This window comes from Oncorhynchus mykiss, chromosome 2 (assembly GCF_057628025.1).
Source record: "Oncorhynchus mykiss isolate SJ-2025 chromosome 2, ASM5762802v1, whole genome shotgun sequence".
NCBI classification, from domain to species: domain Eukaryota; kingdom Metazoa; phylum Chordata; class Actinopteri; order Salmoniformes; family Salmonidae; genus Oncorhynchus; species Oncorhynchus mykiss.
Window position 1 is genome coordinate 101729694 of NC_143023.1, and position 19917 is coordinate 101749610.

At 43.7% G+C, this 19917-nt stretch overlaps 1 protein-coding gene across 12 annotated transcripts in view; it reads right to left on the reverse strand.

Annotated features, from left to right (window-relative positions):
* Window positions 1-9740: 9740 nt before the first annotated feature.
* The window catches only part of LOC110501253 (protein phosphatase 1 regulatory subunit 12A), a 63695-nt gene continuing 53518 nt past the window's right edge, over window positions 9741-19917 (reverse strand). For all 12 annotated transcript variants that reach the window (XM_090214518.1, XM_090214528.1, XM_090214541.1 and 9 more), the window contains 5 exons: window positions 16802-16865; window positions 16349-16453; window positions 15494-15544; window positions 14746-14796; window positions 9741-12698 (listed from right to left, as the gene is read on the reverse strand). In XM_090214518.1, the coding sequence (XP_090070644.1) occupies window positions 12612-12698; window positions 14746-14796; window positions 15494-15544; window positions 16349-16453; window positions 16802-16865 (358 nt within the window). In that variant the 3' untranslated portion in view covers window positions 9741-12611. The remainder of the gene's footprint in view (window positions 12699-14745; window positions 14797-15493; window positions 15545-16348; window positions 16454-16801; window positions 16866-19917) is intronic.

The window sequence follows — 19917 nt, forward strand, 5'->3', positions numbered from 1 at the left end:
TTAAAATGAATGTGTTGCCCAAATTTTTATATTTATTTCAATGTTTACCCATGTTTATTCCAAAATCTTTTTTTATTTCACTGGATCAAAATTCATGCATTTTATTTGGGATGGCAAGGTACCACGGATTGGTAGAAAACATTTACAGAAGCCTAGGTCATTGGGGGGTTTAGCACTACCAAATTTTCAGACATACTACTGGGCTGCACATTTCAGAGCTGTTCTGTACTGGCTGCAGACTGATCCTACTGGCCCTAGACCACTCTGGGTCCAGATGGAGTCTGAATCGTGTAAACCTGCAGCACTTTCCTCTGTGCTGTGCTCGTCTCTCCCAGTGTCCCTAGGCAAAAGGTGTGCCAACCCAATTGTAAAGCAGTCTCTTAAAATGTGGAATCAGTTCCGTTTAGCCTTTAGCCTCCGAGGCTTTTCTCTATCAGGCCCAATCAATCAGAACATTTAATTTCCTCCATCTTTGAATGATGGGGCTTTTGGCATTTGGCACTCACTAGGCCTCTCCTCGCTAGCCCAATTATTCTTTGATGATACATTTGCCTCTTTTTCTCAGCTGCAGGAAAAGTTCAATCTCCCCCAATCCCACTTTTTCCGCTATCTCCAGACTAGAAACTTTGTCAGGGCTAACACCTGGATTTCCCAATAGGCCTGCGAATACAGCTATAGAGAGCATCTTGGAGCTGAACAAGCTTCCTAGAGGCGCAATTTCAGATGTATATGCAATCATTCATGACTTACAGAACCCTTCTTTGGTGCCTTTAAAGACTCGATGGGAAAAGGATTTGGGGGAGGAACTTGGGGAAGACGCCTGGGAATCTGTGCTGCACAGGGTGCACTCGTCCTCTTTTAGCACTAGACACAGCCTCATTCAATTCAAGGTGGTTCACCGTATCCACTGGTCGGGGGCCAAACTTGGAAGAATATTCTCTGATTTTGATCCTACCTGTGTCAGATGTAAAGTGGAACCAACCACACTGTTGCATATGTTTTGGGGCTGTCATAAACTGTCAGGTTTCTGGGAATTAATATTTAAATGTTTCTCTGATATGTATGACACTGTTATAGATCCGTCTCCCCTTACAGCCCTTTTTGTATTGCCCATGGGTACCCCCCCTATCAAGAATCCAGTCGGACACTGTTGCTTATACAACTCTTTTAGCTAGACGGCTAATACTACAGAACTGGAAGATGGCAGCTCCCCCATCTTATAAATATTGGGTGAGGGATGTGTTGTGCTCTCTGAAACTAGAAAAAATTAAATTAAATTCACGTGGGAACCCCAAACGGTTTGATGAGGCTTGGGCTCCATTCCGGTCTTACTTTAAACAGTCCATCCTCTGATGGCATTCCAATTAATACTAAAATAAGTCTGTGACTTAAGGGTTGGAGGAGCTTCTCTCTGTGTTTTTGCTGGGGGGGGGGCATTAAGGTCCATGTGCTTATTGATTGTGATCCGCAGATGCCTTGTTCATCTTGCCCAGGCAGAGACTGAAGTGTGAGCTTGTTTTTCCCAGTTATTTTTACATTTTGTTCACGCCTACATGAATAATCATTTTATTTTAAAGCATTGTAAACTTTTTTTTTGTCCAGTGGATGGTCGGTCTGTGGCCATGACTGTCTGTGAGTGGTTGCATTTCTCCACCCTTATCCCTTGACTGTTTACAGGAACAATGGTGAGGTGTTTGCTCTGTCCCTGTACTATAGATTGCCCTTTAACCTCTGTAGCCTTCTGCCTGGTGTGTTTAACTTGTCTAAAGTATTGTATCTTTAAAGCTATTTTTTTATTTGTATTTTTATTTGTATTTTTATTTGTATTTTTATTTGTATTTTTTTTCTAGTTGAGTATATTATTTATATTGTATATTATTTATATTGTATATTATTTATATTGTATATTATTTATATTGTATATTATTTATATTGTATATTATTTATATTGCTTTGTCTTGTCTGTGTGTGTGTATGTTAAAAACTTAATAAACAGAGTTAAAAAAAAAAAATTCTCTGTTTGATAGGCTTAGCATCCCCGATGTCTATATCATGCTCAATTAAGTGGGTTTGCAATGGAGTTTCAGAACACAAAACTGGGTAGTTTCTAATAAGAGTTACCAATTCATCACGTTTCTCAGAGTCTATATGATCTACCAAAACCCCAAGGTTTTGCAAAGTCTGGGAGTTTTTCAACCGACCCTGTAAGACCTAATCCGAAACCCTAACGTCCCCCTCTTCTCATCCCCTCCACCAAATTAAAGCCGCAAGATGTAGTGACTGGAGCAGCAGTCAACGCTGACCTCATTGCTGGAGTGCCTTCTGCTTTGCTTAGATCCCGGGAGTGATAACATTTTAACATGGCATAATTTAGAGGACTTCCTATGACTAGAGGTTTCAATAAGAGTTAAAATCTGACACTTTACGCAACACAGTGAAAGGACCACAGTATTTTGCCTGAAAAGGTGAACTGACAAGAGGCAGAGGAGCAAGTACACGATCACCGGGACTAAACTCACGCAGCTCAGCCTGGCCGTCATATCTCACTTTCATTTTCCGTTGAGAACATTTTAGTTTCTTTCGCCAGTTCACCAGCCCTATACAACTTCAACCTAAAACCATTTACATCGTCAATAAGGTTCTGAGGTGGTTCCTCAGGCAAACAACCATCCTGCAACACTGCTAAAGGCCCACGCACCTTATGACCAAACACTAAGTCATTTGGGCTAAACCCTGTGCTTTCCTGCACTACTACTACTTCACGGGCAGCTAGTAACAGCCAAGGTAACCCCTCCTCCCAATCTGCAGACAGTTCTGTACAGTATGCACGAAGCAAGGATTTTAAAGTTTGATGAAAACGTTCCAAAGCTCCCTGGCTCTGGGCATGGAACGCAGTAGACTTGTTGTGTTTAACTTTAAGCTGTTTGAGAACCTGAGAAAATAAATGGGAGGTGAAGTTAGACCCCTGATCTGACTGGATGATTTTTGGAATCCCAAATGTTGAAATAAATTGAGTTAACGCTTTAACTACTGATTTTGAAGTTATGGTACGCAAGGAAAAAGCTGCCGGATATCTGGTTGCTTGACACATAACAGTTAATAAGTAGCTATGACCTGACTTGGACCTTGGTAAAGGCCCAACACAATCGATAATAAGATGCTCAAAAGGTTGCCCTACGGCTGGTATTGGATACAAAGGTGCTGGCTTTACAACCTGGTTTGGCTTGCTTGTGCGCTGACACGTATCACAAGTTTTAATAAACTGAGCTACATCCCGCTTTAAACGTGGCCAGAAAAAATAACGAAGTATGCAATCATAAGTTTTACGAACACCCATATGACCTGCCACATCTCTTTACTTACACACACACACACACGACCTGCCACATCACCATGTGAAGTTTGCAACACTTTATTTGGCAAAGTAGTAGGTACAACTATTTGAAAGACTGGACCCTGATCATAGTGTGGAACCCATTTCCTGACCAACAGCCCATCAAGAAGAAAATAACACTGAGCACTATTCGTCACCACTGAATCAGGAACAACTTTATCAAAAACAGATCAGCCAAGGTAGTATCGGCCTTTTGCTCAGCCATCAATGAATCTCTAGAACTAGTCAACTGTTCTGTCTGGAGTTTGACTGGCAACTCAAGACTTTCTGGCTTACTCTCAATCTCCTTACGAGAGGCCGCGCGGGTAACCGCACAAACTGGAAATACCTCAGGAGACATAGTTTTGATCCGGCGATTCCCTTGCAGGTGACACTGAAGGTTGCTTCTTACAGATGTTTAGTTTGCCATCTGCCCACACCTTACTACCTGCCAAGTCATTCCCCAAAATCATGTGGACTCCCTCTACTGGCAAATGGGGTCTAACCCCAACATCTACATCACCCTCTACCAGACCACATTTTAGGGTAACTTCATGTAAAGGACAAGAGAATGGAACTAAACCAATACCACATACCATTACACAACTGCCAGTATCAGACTCTTTAGAGAACGGCAAAACAGATTCCAGAATAAAATAATCTAAAGCTCCAGTGTCTCTTAAGATCTTGATTTAAACATTTTTGTTGCCATCTACCAGGGACACTACACCATCTGAAATAAAGGCTGAAAAAAAATCACAGTGGGAAGACTGAGAATCAAACTCAACGAGTGGCTGAAAAAGCTCACCCTGGTGGTCAGAGGCTGTAACAGGACTTGCCATCACAGCAGGTTTAACTTGACCTGACTTTTTTTGATTTAAGCAGAGGACAATCTTTCTTCCAATGTCCTTCAACTAAACAGCAGCGACAGGTATTTGCATTAACCGGTGCTTTAAGTCCTCCAGACCCAAACTTCTGCTGAGGCCTTTGGAAAGAAGCCCCAAAAAAAGGTGACCTACTATTTCTAGGAGTAAAGTTATTTTTATGGTACATGTCACTGTTTGTCTCAAAATGGTTTTTACTGTATGTGTGTATGCCTCATCTGCAAGGACTGCTGCATCACTTGGAGACTTATTAACTTCACGTTCATTCATGTATGTAGCAACCTGGTCAGACACAGAATTTCTTAACTGTTCTAACACAATCAAATTAGACAGACCCTCAAAAGTACTAACTTCAGAAGCTGTACACCAACGATTAAATGCAGAAGTCAAAATCACGAACAAACTTAGAACAGTTTTGTGAATCTAACTTTCTCCTGTAACGAAAACGTTGACGATATGCCACTGGCACAAGCTTGTAGACCTTCAGAACTGCTGATTTAACCTTAGCAAAAATGTTACTGTCAGCTACACTCAGTGCTGTAAAAGCCTCACGTGCTTTACCTGTAAGTACACATTGCAACAACAGTCATGTCCAAATCTGACCGAGCTCTAGCTTCCACAATACGCCCAAATAAACCAAAGTATGTGTCTGGATCTGACTCATCAAATTTAGGCAACAAACAAAGATTCTGTGAACCATCAAACTGTGGTAGTCCTTCTGGTCTATTAACATTTCTCAATCGCTCTCTCTCTAACTGCATTTGCAACAGCTCCCTTTGCGGCTCAAAAGTTAATGAAGGGCTAGACTGAAAACCTGCACCCTCACTACTAGCAGACTGACCCCAAAAAACACCCATTTCTCTAAGACCCTGCTTTAATCTAGTTAACAGTCTCTTTAATTGTTTTATCAACAATCTCAATCTGATAATGTTCAGCAATTTCAATGAATTGCTCCTTAGTACACAACTCTAAGGCTACCTCTGAAGGAGCTTGAACAAAACTACTCAAAATGGAAGACATTTTCCTCAACCAATACAAATATTACAAATGACATACATACAGACATACAGGCAACCCCTGGAGACAGTCACACAGTCAACCCCTAGATACAGTCAACCCCTGGATACAGACAGACAGTCAACCCCTGGATACAGTCAACCCCTGGATACAGACACACAGTCAACCCCTGGAGACAGACACACAGTCAACCCCTAGATACAGTCAACCCCTAGATACAGTCAACCCCTAGATACAGTCAACCCCTGGATACAGACACACAGTCAACCCCTGGATACAGTCACACAGTCAAACCCTGGATACAGTCAACCCCTGGATACAGACACACAGTCAACCCCTGGATACAGACACACAGTCAACCCCTAGATACAGTCACACAGTCAACCCCTGGATACAGTCACACAGTCAACCCCTGGATACAGTCCTACAGTCAACCCCTGGATACAGACACACAGTCAACCCCTAGACACAGTCAACCCCTGGATACAGTCAACCCCTGGATACAGTCACACAGTCAACCCCTAGATACAGTCACACAGTCAACCCCTGGATACAGTCACACAGTCAACCCCTAGACACAGTCAACCCCTGGATACAGACACACAGTCAACCCCTGGATACAGTCTTACAGTCAACCCCTGGATACAGTCACACAGTCAACCCCTGGATACAGACACACAGTCAACCCCTAGACACAGTCAACCCCTGGATGCAGACACACAGTCATCCCCTGGATACAGTCACACAGTCAACCCCTGGATACAGACACACAGTCAACCCCTAGATACAGTCAACCCCTGGAGACAGACACAGTCAACCCCTGGATACAGTCACACAGTTAACCCCTGGATACAGTCTTACAGTCAACCCCTAGATACAGTCACACAGTCAACCCCTAGATACAGTCAACCCCTGGAGACAGACACACAGTCAACCCCTGGATACAGACACACAGTCAACCCTAGATACAGTCAACCCCTGGATACAGACACACAGTCTACCCCTGGAGACAGTCACACAGTCAACCCCTAGATACAGTCAACCCCTTGATACAGTCAACCCCTGGATACAGACACACAGTCAACCCTAGATACAGTCAACCCCTGGATACAGACACACAGTCTACCCCTGGAGACAGTCACACAGTCAACCCCTAGATACAGTCTTACAGTCAACCCCTAGATACAGTCAACCCCTAGATACAGTCAACCCCTGGATTCAGACACACAGTCAACCCCTACATACAGTCACACAGTCAAACCCTAGATACAGTCAACCCCTGGATACAGTCAACCCCTAGACACAGTCAACCCCTGGATACAGACACACAGTCAACCCCTAGATACAGTCACACAGTCAAACCCTAGATACAGTCAACCCCTGGATACAGTCAACCCCTAGACACAGTCAACCCCTGGATACAGACACACAGTCAACCCCTAGATACAGTCACACAGTCAAACCCTAGATACAGTCAACCCCTGGATACAGTCAACCCCTGGATACAGACACACAGCCAACCCCTAGATACAGACACACAGTCAACCCCTGGATACAGACACACAGTCAACCCCTGGATACAGTCAACCCCTGGATACAGACACACAGTCAACCCCTAGATACAGACACACAGTCAACCCCTAGATACAGACACACAGTCAACCCCTAGATACAGTCAACCCCTGGATACAGACACACAGTCAATCCCTGGAGACAGTCTTGCGGTCAACCCCTGGATACAGACACACAGTCAACCCCTGGATACAGTCACACAGTCAACCCAAGGAGACAGACACACAGTCAACCCCCGGAGACAGACACACAGTCAACCCCTGGATACAGTCAACCCCTGGATACAGATTAACAGTCAACCCCTGGAGACAGACACACAGTCAACCCCTGGAGATAGTCAACCCCTGGATACAGATTAACAGTCAACCCCTGGAGACAGTCAACCCCTGGATACAGATTAACAGTCAACCCCTGGAGACAGTCACACAGTCAACCCCTGGAGACAGATTAACAGTCAACCCATGGAGACAGACACACAGTCAACCCCTGGAGACAGTCACACAGTCAACCCCTGGAGACAGATTAACAGTCAACCCCTGGAGACAGACACACAGTCAACCCCTGGATACAGACACTCAGTCAACCCCTGGAGACAGATTAACAGTCAACCCCTGGAGACAGATTAACAGTCAACCCCTGGAGACAGACACACAGTCAACCCCTGGATACAGGTACACAGTCAACCCCTGGAGACAGACATACAGTCAACCCCTGGATACAGGTACACAGTCAACCCCTGGAGACAGTCAACCCCTGGAGACAGATTAACAGTCAACCCCTGGAGACAGTCAACCCCTGGAGACAGTCAACCCCTGGAGACAGATTAACAGTCAACCCCTGGAGACAGACACACAGTCAACCCCTGGAGACAGACACACAGTCAACCCCTGGAGACAGACAGAGAATGAAATCAAACACTGGATGCAGACACACACACATCGTTTATTAGGTTTCGTCATCATTTAATATATTAGACCAACATGGGGGACACACACATGGAATTCACTTCTGAAGGTTGTTATTATTCATTCATGACTAATATTATTTATTTATACATGTGTAATATAATATAGATAACAAACAATTTTCCTCCCTTTCAAAGCGGGAGAGATTGACATCAGATAAATGTAAAAAATATGAAAATAATATTTTATCATGATAATAATAATGAAAAACAATGCATAGTATATAGGCTTTTCCAGAACAGCAAGTCTCTATCATCAGGTCTGAGGTGGTAAACTAGCTCTCACCCCCCTCCTTCCTAGCCAATAGAAACCTGAGGAGGGTGTCCTATGCATCCTGGTACAAAGAACATGGTGAAACCATCTTGAAGCCCAGGCCTGCACATTTCCAATACTTTTACATTTGTGACGGAGTGCACACGTCAGGAGAATAGGAGAGATTATTGGGATGCAGATTTGTGTAGGAGATGAGCTGTTTTGTATAGCATGACTCAGGATGGTGGCGAAGCCTCACTGATCTGTGATCGCTTAGCTTTGCCTGGTTCTGCACTGATCTGTGATCGCTTAGCTTTGCCTGGTTCTGCACTGATCTGTGATCGCTTAGCTTTGCCTGGTGCTGCACTGATCTGTGATCGCTTAGCTTTGCCTGCCTGATTGTAAGTAAAGTGCAGTGGTCAACAGACTGCTCTGTCTGTGGTCATTTAAAGGAGCATGGAGTGTGTCTGTGGTCATTTAAAGGAGCATGGAGTGTGTCTGTGGTCATTTAAAGGAGCATGGAGTGTGTCTGTGGTCATTTAAAGGAGCATGGAGTGTGTCTGTGGTCATTTAAAAGAGCATGGAGTGTGTCTGTGGTCATTTAAAGGAGCATGGAGTGTGTCTGTGGTCATTTAAAGGAGCATGGAGTGTGTCTGTGGTCTGGAAACGTCCTCAAAAGGCACCCTATTCCCTATTTAGTGCACTACTTTTGACTAGAGTCCTAAAGTAATCCACTACATATTGGATAGGGTGCTATTTGGGATGTGGACTTTAGTAGTGTGTGAGGAGGAGGAAGGGTGGGTTCAAAACACATTGATGAAAGACACTACCAGATTAAGAGGTATGGTCTATGGAATGGATCCAGGGTATGGTCTATGGAATAGATCCAGGGTATGGTTTATGGAATAGATCCAGGGTATGGTCTATGGAATGGATCCAGGGTATAGATCAAGGGTATGGTTTATGGAATAGATCCAGGGTATGGTCTATGGAATGGATCCAGGGTATAGATCCAGGGTATGGTTTATGGAATAGATCCAGGGTATGGTCTATGGAATGGATCCAGGGTATGGTCTATGGTATAGATCCAGGGTATGGTCTATGGAATAGATCCAGGGTATGGTTTATGGAATAGATCCAGGGTATGGTCTATGGAATGGATCCAGGGTATGGTCTATGGTATGGATCCAGGGTATGGTCTATGGAATGGATTCAGGGTATGGTCTATGGAATGGATCCAGGGTATAGATCAAGGGTATGGTCTATGGTATAGATCCAGGGTATGGTCTATGGAATGGATCCAGGGTATGGTCTATGGAATGGATCCAGGGTATGGTCTATGGCATAGATCCAGGGTATGGTCTATGGAATAGATCCAGGGTATAGATCCAGGGTATGGTCTATGGTATGGATCCAGGGTATGGTCTATGGAATAGATCCAGGGTATGGTCTATGGAATAGATCCAGGGTATAGATCCAGGGTATGGTCTATGGTATGGATCCAGGGTATGGTCTATGGAATGGATCCAGGGTATGGTCTATGGAATGGATCCATGGTATGGTCTATGGAATGGATCCAAGGTATGGTCTATGGTATGGATCCAGGGTATGGTCTATGGAATGGATCCAGGGTATGGTCTATAGTATAGATCCAGGGTATGGTCTATGGTATGGATCCAGGGTATGGTCTTTGGAATAGATCCAGGGTATGGTCTATGGTATGTATCCAGGGTATGGTCTATGGTATGGATCCAGGGTATGGTCTATGGTATGGATCCAGGGTATGGTCTATGGAATGGATCCAGGGTATGGTCTATGGTATAGATCCAGGGTATGGTCTATGGTATGTATCCAGGGTATGGTCTATGGTATAGATCCAGGGTATGGTCTATGGTATGGATCCAGGGTATGGTCTATGGTATGGATCCAGGGTATGGTCTATGGTATGGATCCAGGGTATGGTCTATGGTATAGATCCAGGGTATGGTCTATGGAATAGATCCAGGGTATGGTCTATAGAATGGATCCAGGGTATGGTCTATGGAATGGATCCAGGGTATAGATCCAGGGTATGGTCTATGGAATGGATCCAGGGTATGGTCTATGGAATAGATCCAGGGTATAGATCCAGGGTATGGTCTATGGAATGGATCCAGGGTACGGACTACCGAATGGATCCAGGGTATATATCCAGGGTATGGTCTATGGAATAGATCCAGGGTATGGTCTATGGTTTAGATCCAGGGTATGGTCTATGGAATGGATCCAGGGTATAGATCCAGGGTATGGTCTATGGTATGGATCCAGGGTATGGTCTATGGAATGGATCCAGGGTATGGTCTATGGAATGGATCCAGGGTATGGTCTATGGTATATATCAAGGGTATGGTCTATGGTATAGATCCAGGGTATGGTCTATGGAATGGATCCAGGGTATGGTCTATGGTATGGATCCAGGGTATGGTCTATGGAATGGATCCAGGGTATGGTCTATGGTATGGATCCAGGGTATGGTCTATGGAATGGATCCAGGGTATGGTCTATGGTATAGAGCCAGGGTATGGTCTATGGTATAGATCCAGGGTATAGATCCAGGGTATGGTCTATGGTATAGATCCAGGGTATGGATCCAGGGTATGGTCTACGGTATAGATCCAGGGTATGGTCTATGGAATGGATCCAGGGTATGGTCTATGGTATAGATCCAGGGTATGGTCTATGGAATGGATCCAGGGTATGGTCTATGGTATAGATCCAGGGTATGGTCTATGGAATGGATCCAGGGTATGGTCTATGGTATAGAGCCAGGGTATGGTCTATGGTATAGATCCAGGGTATGGATCCAGGGTATGGTCTATGGTATAGATCCAGGGTATGGTCTATGGAATGGATCCAGGGTATGGTCTATGGTATAGATCCAGGGTATAGATCCAGGGTATGGTCTATGGTATAGATCCAGGGTATGGATCCAGGGTATGGTCTACGGTATAGATCCAGGGTATGGTCTATGGAATGGATCCAGGGTATGGTCTATGGTATAGATCCAGGGTATGATCTATGGAATGGATCCAGGGTATGGTCTATGGTATAGATCCAGGGTATGGTCTATGGTATAGATCCAGGGTATAGATCCAGGGTATGGTCTATGGAATAGATCCAGGGTAAGGTCTATGGAATGGATCCAGGGTATGGTCTATGGTATAGATCCAGGGTACGGTCTATGGAATGGATCCAGGGTATGGTCTATGGTATGGATCCAGGGTATGGTCTATGGTATAGATCCAGGGTACAGTCTATGGAATGGATCCAGGGTATGGTCTATAGTATAGATCCAGGGTATGGTCTATGGTATAGATCCAGGGTATGGTCTATAGTATAGATCCAGGGTATGGTCTATGGTATGGATCCAGGGTATGGTCTATGGAATAGATCCAGGGTATGGATCCAGGGTATGGTCTATGGTATGGATCCAGGGTATGATCTTTGGTATGGATCCAGGGTATGGTCTATGGTATAGATCCAGGGTATGATCTATGGAATGGATCCAGGGTATGGTCTATGGTATAGATCCAGGGTATGGTCTATGGTATAGATCCAGGGTATGGTCTATGGTATAGATCCAGGGTATGGTCTATGGTATGGATCCAGGGTATGATCTTTGGTATGGATCCAGGGTATGGTCTATGGTATAGATCCAGGGTATGATCTATGGAATGGATCCAGGGTATGGTCTATGGTATAGATTCAGGGTATGGTCTATGGTATAGATTCAGGGTATGGTCTATGGTATAGATCCAGGGTATGGTCTATGGTATAGATCCAGGGTATGGTCTATGGTATAGATCCAGGGTATGATCTATGGTATGGATCCAGAGTATGGTCTATGGTATGATCTATGGTATAGATCCAGGGTATGGTCTATGGTATGGATCCAGGGTATGGTCTATGGTATAGATCCAGGGTATGGTCTATGGTATGGATCCAGGGTATGGGCTATGGTATGATCTATGGTATAGATCCAGGGTATGGTCTATGGTATGGATCCATGTTATGGATGGAGTCGATGTAAAGGGAACAAGATGCCTTGGACCGGTCCAATGTGCATGGAGGGGTGTGTCGTGTGTGTGTGTGTGTGTGTGTGTGTGTGTGTGTGTGTGTGTGTGTGTGTGTGAAGTATATATGTCTGTGTGCATATTGGTGTTTTTCCCCCTGGTGCACATCGTCATGGGCATTTGGCTGTTGTCACGTCTCGTTGCTACTATGCGAGTTGTTGTCATGACCACAGTTGTCATGGCTGTCCTCAAAGTGGGCATAAGGCACACACACACACACAACAAGCCACGGCAACCGGTCAGGAGGACTAAGGAATAAGAGACGTAATAATCAAGCTGTTTAGATTACCACATTATCCTGCTGCTCTTCATCTGTTTCCCCCTCGCCACCTCTCTCTCCATCTTGTTCTTTGGCACTGGGAGGAGTGGATGGACAGGAGTGAGAGATGATGGGAGGAAGCAAGGGGGCATCCCTGTTGTAGCTCGTTCTCTCCATCTATTTGGAGAGTTTACTGATGACTCTGATCAGCGCTCCGTTCTCGTCTTTCAGCCTCTGGTTGTCAGCTCTCAGGTCACCGAGCACCTAGAGGAGCAGCGTTGTTATTGGCTGAGAAACTGACGATAGATGCAGCCAATGCATCCTACACACTGAGTATACAAAACATTAAGAACACCTGCTCTTTCCATGACAAAGACTGACCAGGTGAATCCAGGTGAAAGCTATGATCCCTTATTGATGTCACTTGTTAAATACACTTCAATCAGTGTAGATGAAGGGGAGTAGACGAGTGTGAATGGGCAAGACTAAAGATTTAAGTGCCTTTGAACAGGGTATGGTAGTAGGTGTCAGGACTTCCGCTGTTTGTTGGGCTGAAAACTAATTAACATTGACTTCAGCTGTTTGTTGGGCTGAAATACATGTGACAGAAAGGAGGACCATTGGATAGCAGTACCAGTGATCTACCACCCTGAGCCTGGGTTCCCAAAGCGTCTAAGTATCAGGAGTGCTGATCTAGGATCAGTTTGGGTCTTAAATAATAGCCACCTTGTCCGAGACAGATTTGCACGGTTATCAAAACGTCAGGAAACAGGTCAGAGATATTATAACGACAGTCAGGAAACAGGTCAGAGATATTTAATGACAGTCAGGAAACAGGTCAGAGACATTATAATGACAGTCAGGAAACAGGTCAGAGATATTATAATGACAGTCAGGAAACAGGTCAGAGATATTATAATGACAGTCAGGAAACAGGTCAGAGATATTATAATGACAGTCAGGAAACAGGTCAGAGATATTATAATGACAGTCAGGAAACAGGTCAGAGATATTATAATGACAGTCAGGAAACAGGTCAGAGATATTATAATGACAGAGAGATGTGCACAATTATCAAAGTGTTTCTAAGAACCCTTATGGGAAAATGAATGGTGAAAAACAATTGGAACCATTTCCCTATTTGACTGCTAGGTTTTATGGGTATTATGAGTCATACTGTGGTACTCTATAGGGCCCTGGACAAAAGTAGTGCACTATATAGGGAATAGGGTTATATAGGGCTCTGGTCTAAAGTAGTGCACTATATAGGGAATAGGGTTCTGTAGGGCCCTGGACAAAAGTAGTGCACTATATAGGGAATAGGGTTCTATAGGGCTCTGGTCTAAAGTAGTGCACTATATAGGGAATAGGGTTCTATAGGGCCCTGGTCTAAAGTAGTGCACTATATAGGGAATAGGGTGAAATTTCGGACTCAACGTACTCCTACAACACTGGTGATTTGCAGCACAGTGAGCAGTAATCAGGCGTGTGCATGCAGTGTCTGTGTGGAATACATGCTGGGTTCAAATACTGCTCATCTTACTGCTCATCTTACTGCTCATCTTACTGCTCATCTTACTGCTCATCTTACTGCTCATCTTTCAAATACTGCTCATCTTTCAAATACTGCTCATCTTTCAAATACTGCTCATCTTTCTGCTCATCTTACTGCTCATCTTACTGCTCATCTTTCTGCTCATCTTACTGCTCATCTTACTGCTCATCTTACTGCTCTTCTTTCCACTCATCTTACTGCTCATCTTTCTGCTCATCTTACTGCTCATCTTTCTGCTAATCTTTCAAATACGGCTCATCTTACTGTTCATCTTACTGCTCATCTTACTGCTCATCTTACTGCTCATCTTACTGCTCATCTTTCTGCTCATCTTACTGCTCATCTTTCTGCTCATCTTACTGCTCATCTTTCTGCTCATCTTACTGCTCATCTTTCTGCTAATCTTTCAAATACGGCTCATCTTACTGTTCATCTTACTGCTCATCTTTCTGCTCATCTTTCTGCTCATCTTACTGCTCATCTTTCTGCTCATCTTTCTGCTCATCTTTCTGCTCATCTTACTGCTCATCTTTCAAATACTGCTCATCTTACTGCTCATCTTTCTGCTCATCTTACTGCTCATCTTTCTGCTCATCTTTCTGCTCATCTTTCTGCTCATCTTTCAAATACTTTGAGCGTTTAGCAAACGGCTTCTCTATTGGTTCCATTTCAACAGGCAATCTCAATCAAGCCCAGATAATGGATTTGAAAGATTTCGGATACTATTTGAACCCAGGTGAGATTATATATTTTCACCTTCAACTCTGCCTCCAGCTCAGCCACACGCCGCTCCAACATCCGACGCTCCTGATGAGAGACAGAGACAGAGAGAGCGTGAGAGAGAGACATTGACAGAGATAGAGAGAGAGAGAAAGAGAAACAGACATTGACAGAGAGAGAGACAGGGACATTGACAAGAGACAGAGAGAGAGAGAGAAAGAGAGACAGAGAAACAGAGAGAGAGAGAAACAGAGACATTGACAGAGAGAAAGAGAGACAGAGAAACAGAGACATTGACAGAGAGAAAGAGAGACAGAGAGAAAGAGACATTGACAGAGAGAGAAAGAGAGACAGAGAAACAGAGACATTGACAGAGAGAGAAAGAGAGACAGATAAACAGAGACATTGACAGAGAGAGAAAGAGAGACAGAGAAACAGAGACATTGACAGAGAGAGAAAGAGAGACAGAGAAACAGAGACATTGACAGAGAGAGAAAGAGAGAGAGAGACAGAGAGACAGAGAGAGAGAAACAGAGACAGAGAAACAGAGAGAGAGAGAGAGAGAGACAGAGAAACGGAGACAGAGAGAGAGGCAGAGAGACAGGGACAGAGAGAGAAAGAGAGACAGAGAGAGAAAAACAGAGACAGAGACAGAGAGAGACAGAGAGAGCGCTTCAGGCAGCAGTAGCCAGTCATGAGGCTAGGCTCAGCATCAGGTGTTTGACACTAGTTACTGTACATATAACACAACACAAGCCACACACGGCAGGAAGGAGAGACTTACCTTCTTCTCCATCTCTAGCATTGCTGAACAATCACTAAAGCGCTCCTGTCTCTGTAGGATACAACACACAGACCAGCAGAAACATTGTTCATGTCAATACGTGTTATACAGTATGCAGTTCAAGTTGAAAGGCTGTAGGAGACTGTTTATCACGGTCATTATGAAACATATAATGTATGTTAGTGTTTGAGCTGTCTCCACACTGTCATTCAGGGATGTTCTGTAATACCGCCACTGAACACAAGGGGCACTATGTTCTAACCTCACAGCCTCAGTCCACCAAAAGGTTAGCAATGCCAACAAGTACATGTAAAATCCCATAGAGAATGTGAACCAAATGCTAACGAGCGCATTGCGAAGAAATTTATACAGTCTCTTGACCTAAACTGCTTATCCGTACACCCTTCCTGTACCCAGGTCGACTCGAAGGCGACCAAACTACCTGAAGGTTATTTTCAATAGAAGACACACAGCAATGTAACCTTAACGTATGACCTGGGTAGCCTTGTCCACTCCGGGGGGGCGGGGTGGGTGGTGTGTGTGAGTCAGTGAGTGAGAGAGAGAGACCTGGGTAGCCTTGTCCACTCCGGGGGGGCGGGGTGGGTGGTGTGTGTGAGTCAGTGAGTGAGAGAGAGAGACCTGGGTAGCCTTGTCCACTCCGGGGGGGCGGGGTGGGTGGTGTGTGTGAGTCAGTGAGTGAGAGAGAGAGACCTGGGTAGCCTTGTCCACTCCGGGGGGGCGGGGTGGGTGGTGTGTGTGAGTCAGTGAGTGAGAGAGAGAGACCTGGGTAGCCTTGTCCACTCCGGGGGGGCGGGGTGGGTGGTGTGTGTGAGTCAGTGAGTGAGAGGGACAGACCTGGGTAGCCTTGTCCAGGTCCAGTCTAGTCTGAGAGACGGTCCTCTGGGTGTCCTGCAGCTGAGACTGGAGTTGACCATTCTCCTTGGACACCACCTCAAACAGCTGGGACAGAAAGACATTACTTTTTCATTCATACAAATGTTTTTTTAAATGTTTAATTCACTCTACTATAACAAGCAATGTTTGTAATAGAATTTCATCCACTATATATATATAGAAAAAACAATGCCAATCCATTTGAGAGAGAGCATGAAACGGAAAGAGAGAGAGAAGGAGAGAGCGAAAGGGAGAGAGGGAAACAGAAACAGAGAGAGAAGGAGAGAGCGGGAAACGGAAACAGAGAGGGAGGGAGAGCGGGAGACATGGAGAGAGAAAGAGTCTGAAAACAAACAGACTCCCAAATATTGACTAGACCCTTCCAACCATTCAAACTTTATTCCATGTCCCTACCTTCTTGTAATCGTTGGTCTCAGAGCCTCCTCTGTCGATACAGTCATTACATGACACGTCAGACCTGGGTAAAGCACAGGTCAGAGATATTATAACGACAGTCAGGAAACAGGTCAGAGATATTATAACGACAGTCAGGAAACAGGTCAGAGATATTTTAACGACAGTCAGGAAACAGGTCAGAGATATTATAATGACACTACTATGACAGTCAGGAAACGGGACAGAGATATTATAATGACAGTCAGGAAACAGGTCAGAGATATAATGACTCACTACTATGACAGTCAGGAAACAGGTCAGAGATATTATAACTACAGTCAGGAAGCAGGACAGAGACATTATAATGACTCACTACTATGACAGATGGGAAGCAGGACAGAGATATTATAATGACTCACTACTATGACAGTCAGGAAACAGGACAGAGATATTATAATGACTCACTACTATGACAGTCAGGAAGCAGGACAGAGACATTATAACGACAGTCAGGAAACAGGACAGAGATATTATAATGACTCACTTCTATGACAGTCAGGAAACAGGTCAGAGATATTATAATGACTCACTACTATGACAGTCAGGAAGCAGGACAGAGACATTATAATGACTCACTACTATGACAGTCAGGAAACAGGTCAGAGATATTGTAATGACAGTCAGGAAACAGGACAGATCTATTATAATGACTCACTACTATGACAGTCAGGAAACGGGACAGAGATATTATAATGACAGTCAGGAAACAGGTCAGAGATATAATGACTCACTACTATGACAGTCAGGAAACAGGTCAGAGATATTATAACGACAGTCAGGAAGCAGGACAGAGACATTATAATGACTCACTACTATGACAGATGGGAAGCAGGACAGAGATATTATAATGACTCACTACTATGACAGTCAGGAAACAGGACAGAGATATTATAATGACTCACTACTATGACAGTCAGGAAGCAGGACAGAGACATTATAACGACAGTCAGGAAACAGAACAGAGATATTATAATGACTCACTACTATGACAGTCAGGAAACAGGACAGAGACATTATAATGGCTCACTACTATGACAGTCAGGAAACAGGACAGAGATATTATAATGACTCACTTCTATGACAGTCAGGAAACAGGTCAGAGATATTATAATGACAGTCAGGAAACAGGACAGAGATATTATAATGACTCACTTCTATGACAGTCAGGAAACAGGTCAGAGATATTATAATGACTCACTACTATGACAGTCAGGAAGCAGGACAGAGACATTATAATGACTCACTACTATGACAGTCAGGAAACAGGTCAGAAATATTGTAATGACAGTCAGGAAACAGGACAGAGATATTATAATGACTCACTACTATGACAGTCAGGAAGCAGGACAGAGACATTATAATGACTCACTACTATGACAGTCAGGAAACAGGTCAGAGATATTGTAATGACAGTCAGGAAGCAGGACAGAGAAATTATAATGACAGTCAGGAAGCAGGACAGAGATATTATAATGACTCACTAGTATGACAGTCAGGAAACAGGACAGAGATATTATAATGACTCACTACTATGACAGTCAGGAAACAGGTCAGAGATATTATAATGACTCACTACTATGACAGTCAGGAAGCAGGACAGAGACATTATAACGACAGTCAGGAAACAGGACAGAGACATTATAATGGCTCACTACTATGACAGTCAGGAAACAGGACAGAGATATTATAATGACTCACTTCTATGACAGTCAGGAAACAGGTCAGAGATATTATAATGACAGTCAGGAAACAGGACAGAGATATTATAATGACTCACTTATATGACAGTCAGGAAACAGGTCAGAGATATTATAATGACTCACTACTATGACAGTCAGGAAACAGGACAGAGACATTATAATGGCTCACTACTATGACAGTCAGGAAACAGGACAGAGATATTATAATGACTCACTTCTATGACAGTCAGGAAACAGGTCAGAGATATTATAATGACAGTCAGGAAACAGGACAGAGATATTATAATGACTCACTTATATGACAGTCAGGAAACAGGTCAGAGATATTATAATGACTCACTACTATGACAGTCAGGAAACAGGACAGAGACATTATAATGGCTCACTACTATGACAGTCAGGAAACAGGACAGAGATATTATAATGACTCACTTCTATGACAGTCAGGAAACAGGTCAGAGATATTATAATGACAGTCAGGAAACAGGACAGAGATATTATAATGACTCACTTCTATGACAGTCAGGAAACAGGTCAGAGATATTATAATGACTCACTAGTATGACAGTCAGGAAGCAGGACAGAGACATTATAATGACTCACTACTATGACAGTCAGGAAACAGGTCAGAAATATTGTAATGACAGTCAGGAAACAGGACAGAGATATTATAATGACTCACTACTATGACAGTCAGGAAGCAGGACAGAGACATTATAATGACTCACTACTATGACAGTCAGGAAACAGGTCAGAGATATTGTAATGACAGTCAGGAAGCAGGACAGAGATATTATAATGACTCACTAGTATGACAGTCAGGAAACAGGACAGAGATATTATAATGACTCACTACTATGACAGTCAGGAAACAGGTCAGAGATATTATAATGACTCACTACTATGACAGTCAGGAAGCAGGACAGAGACATTATAACGACAGTCAGGAAACAGGACAGAGACATTATAATGGCTCACTACTATGACAGTCAGGAAACAGGACAGAGATATTATAATGACTCACTTCTATGACAGTCAGGAAACAGGTCAGAGATATTATAATGACAGTCAGGAAACAGGACAGAGATATTATAATGACTCACTTCTATGACAGTCAGGAAACAGGTCAGAGATATTATAATGACTCACTACTATGACAGTCAGGAAGCAGGACAGAGACATTATAATGACTCACTACTATGACAGTCAGGAAACAGGTCAGAGATATTGTAATGACAGTCAGGAAACAGGACAGACATATTATAATGACTCACTACTATGACAGTCAGGAAGCAGGACAGAGACATTATAATGACTCACTACTATGACAGTCAGGAAACAGGTCAGAGATATTGTAATGACAGTCAGGAAGCA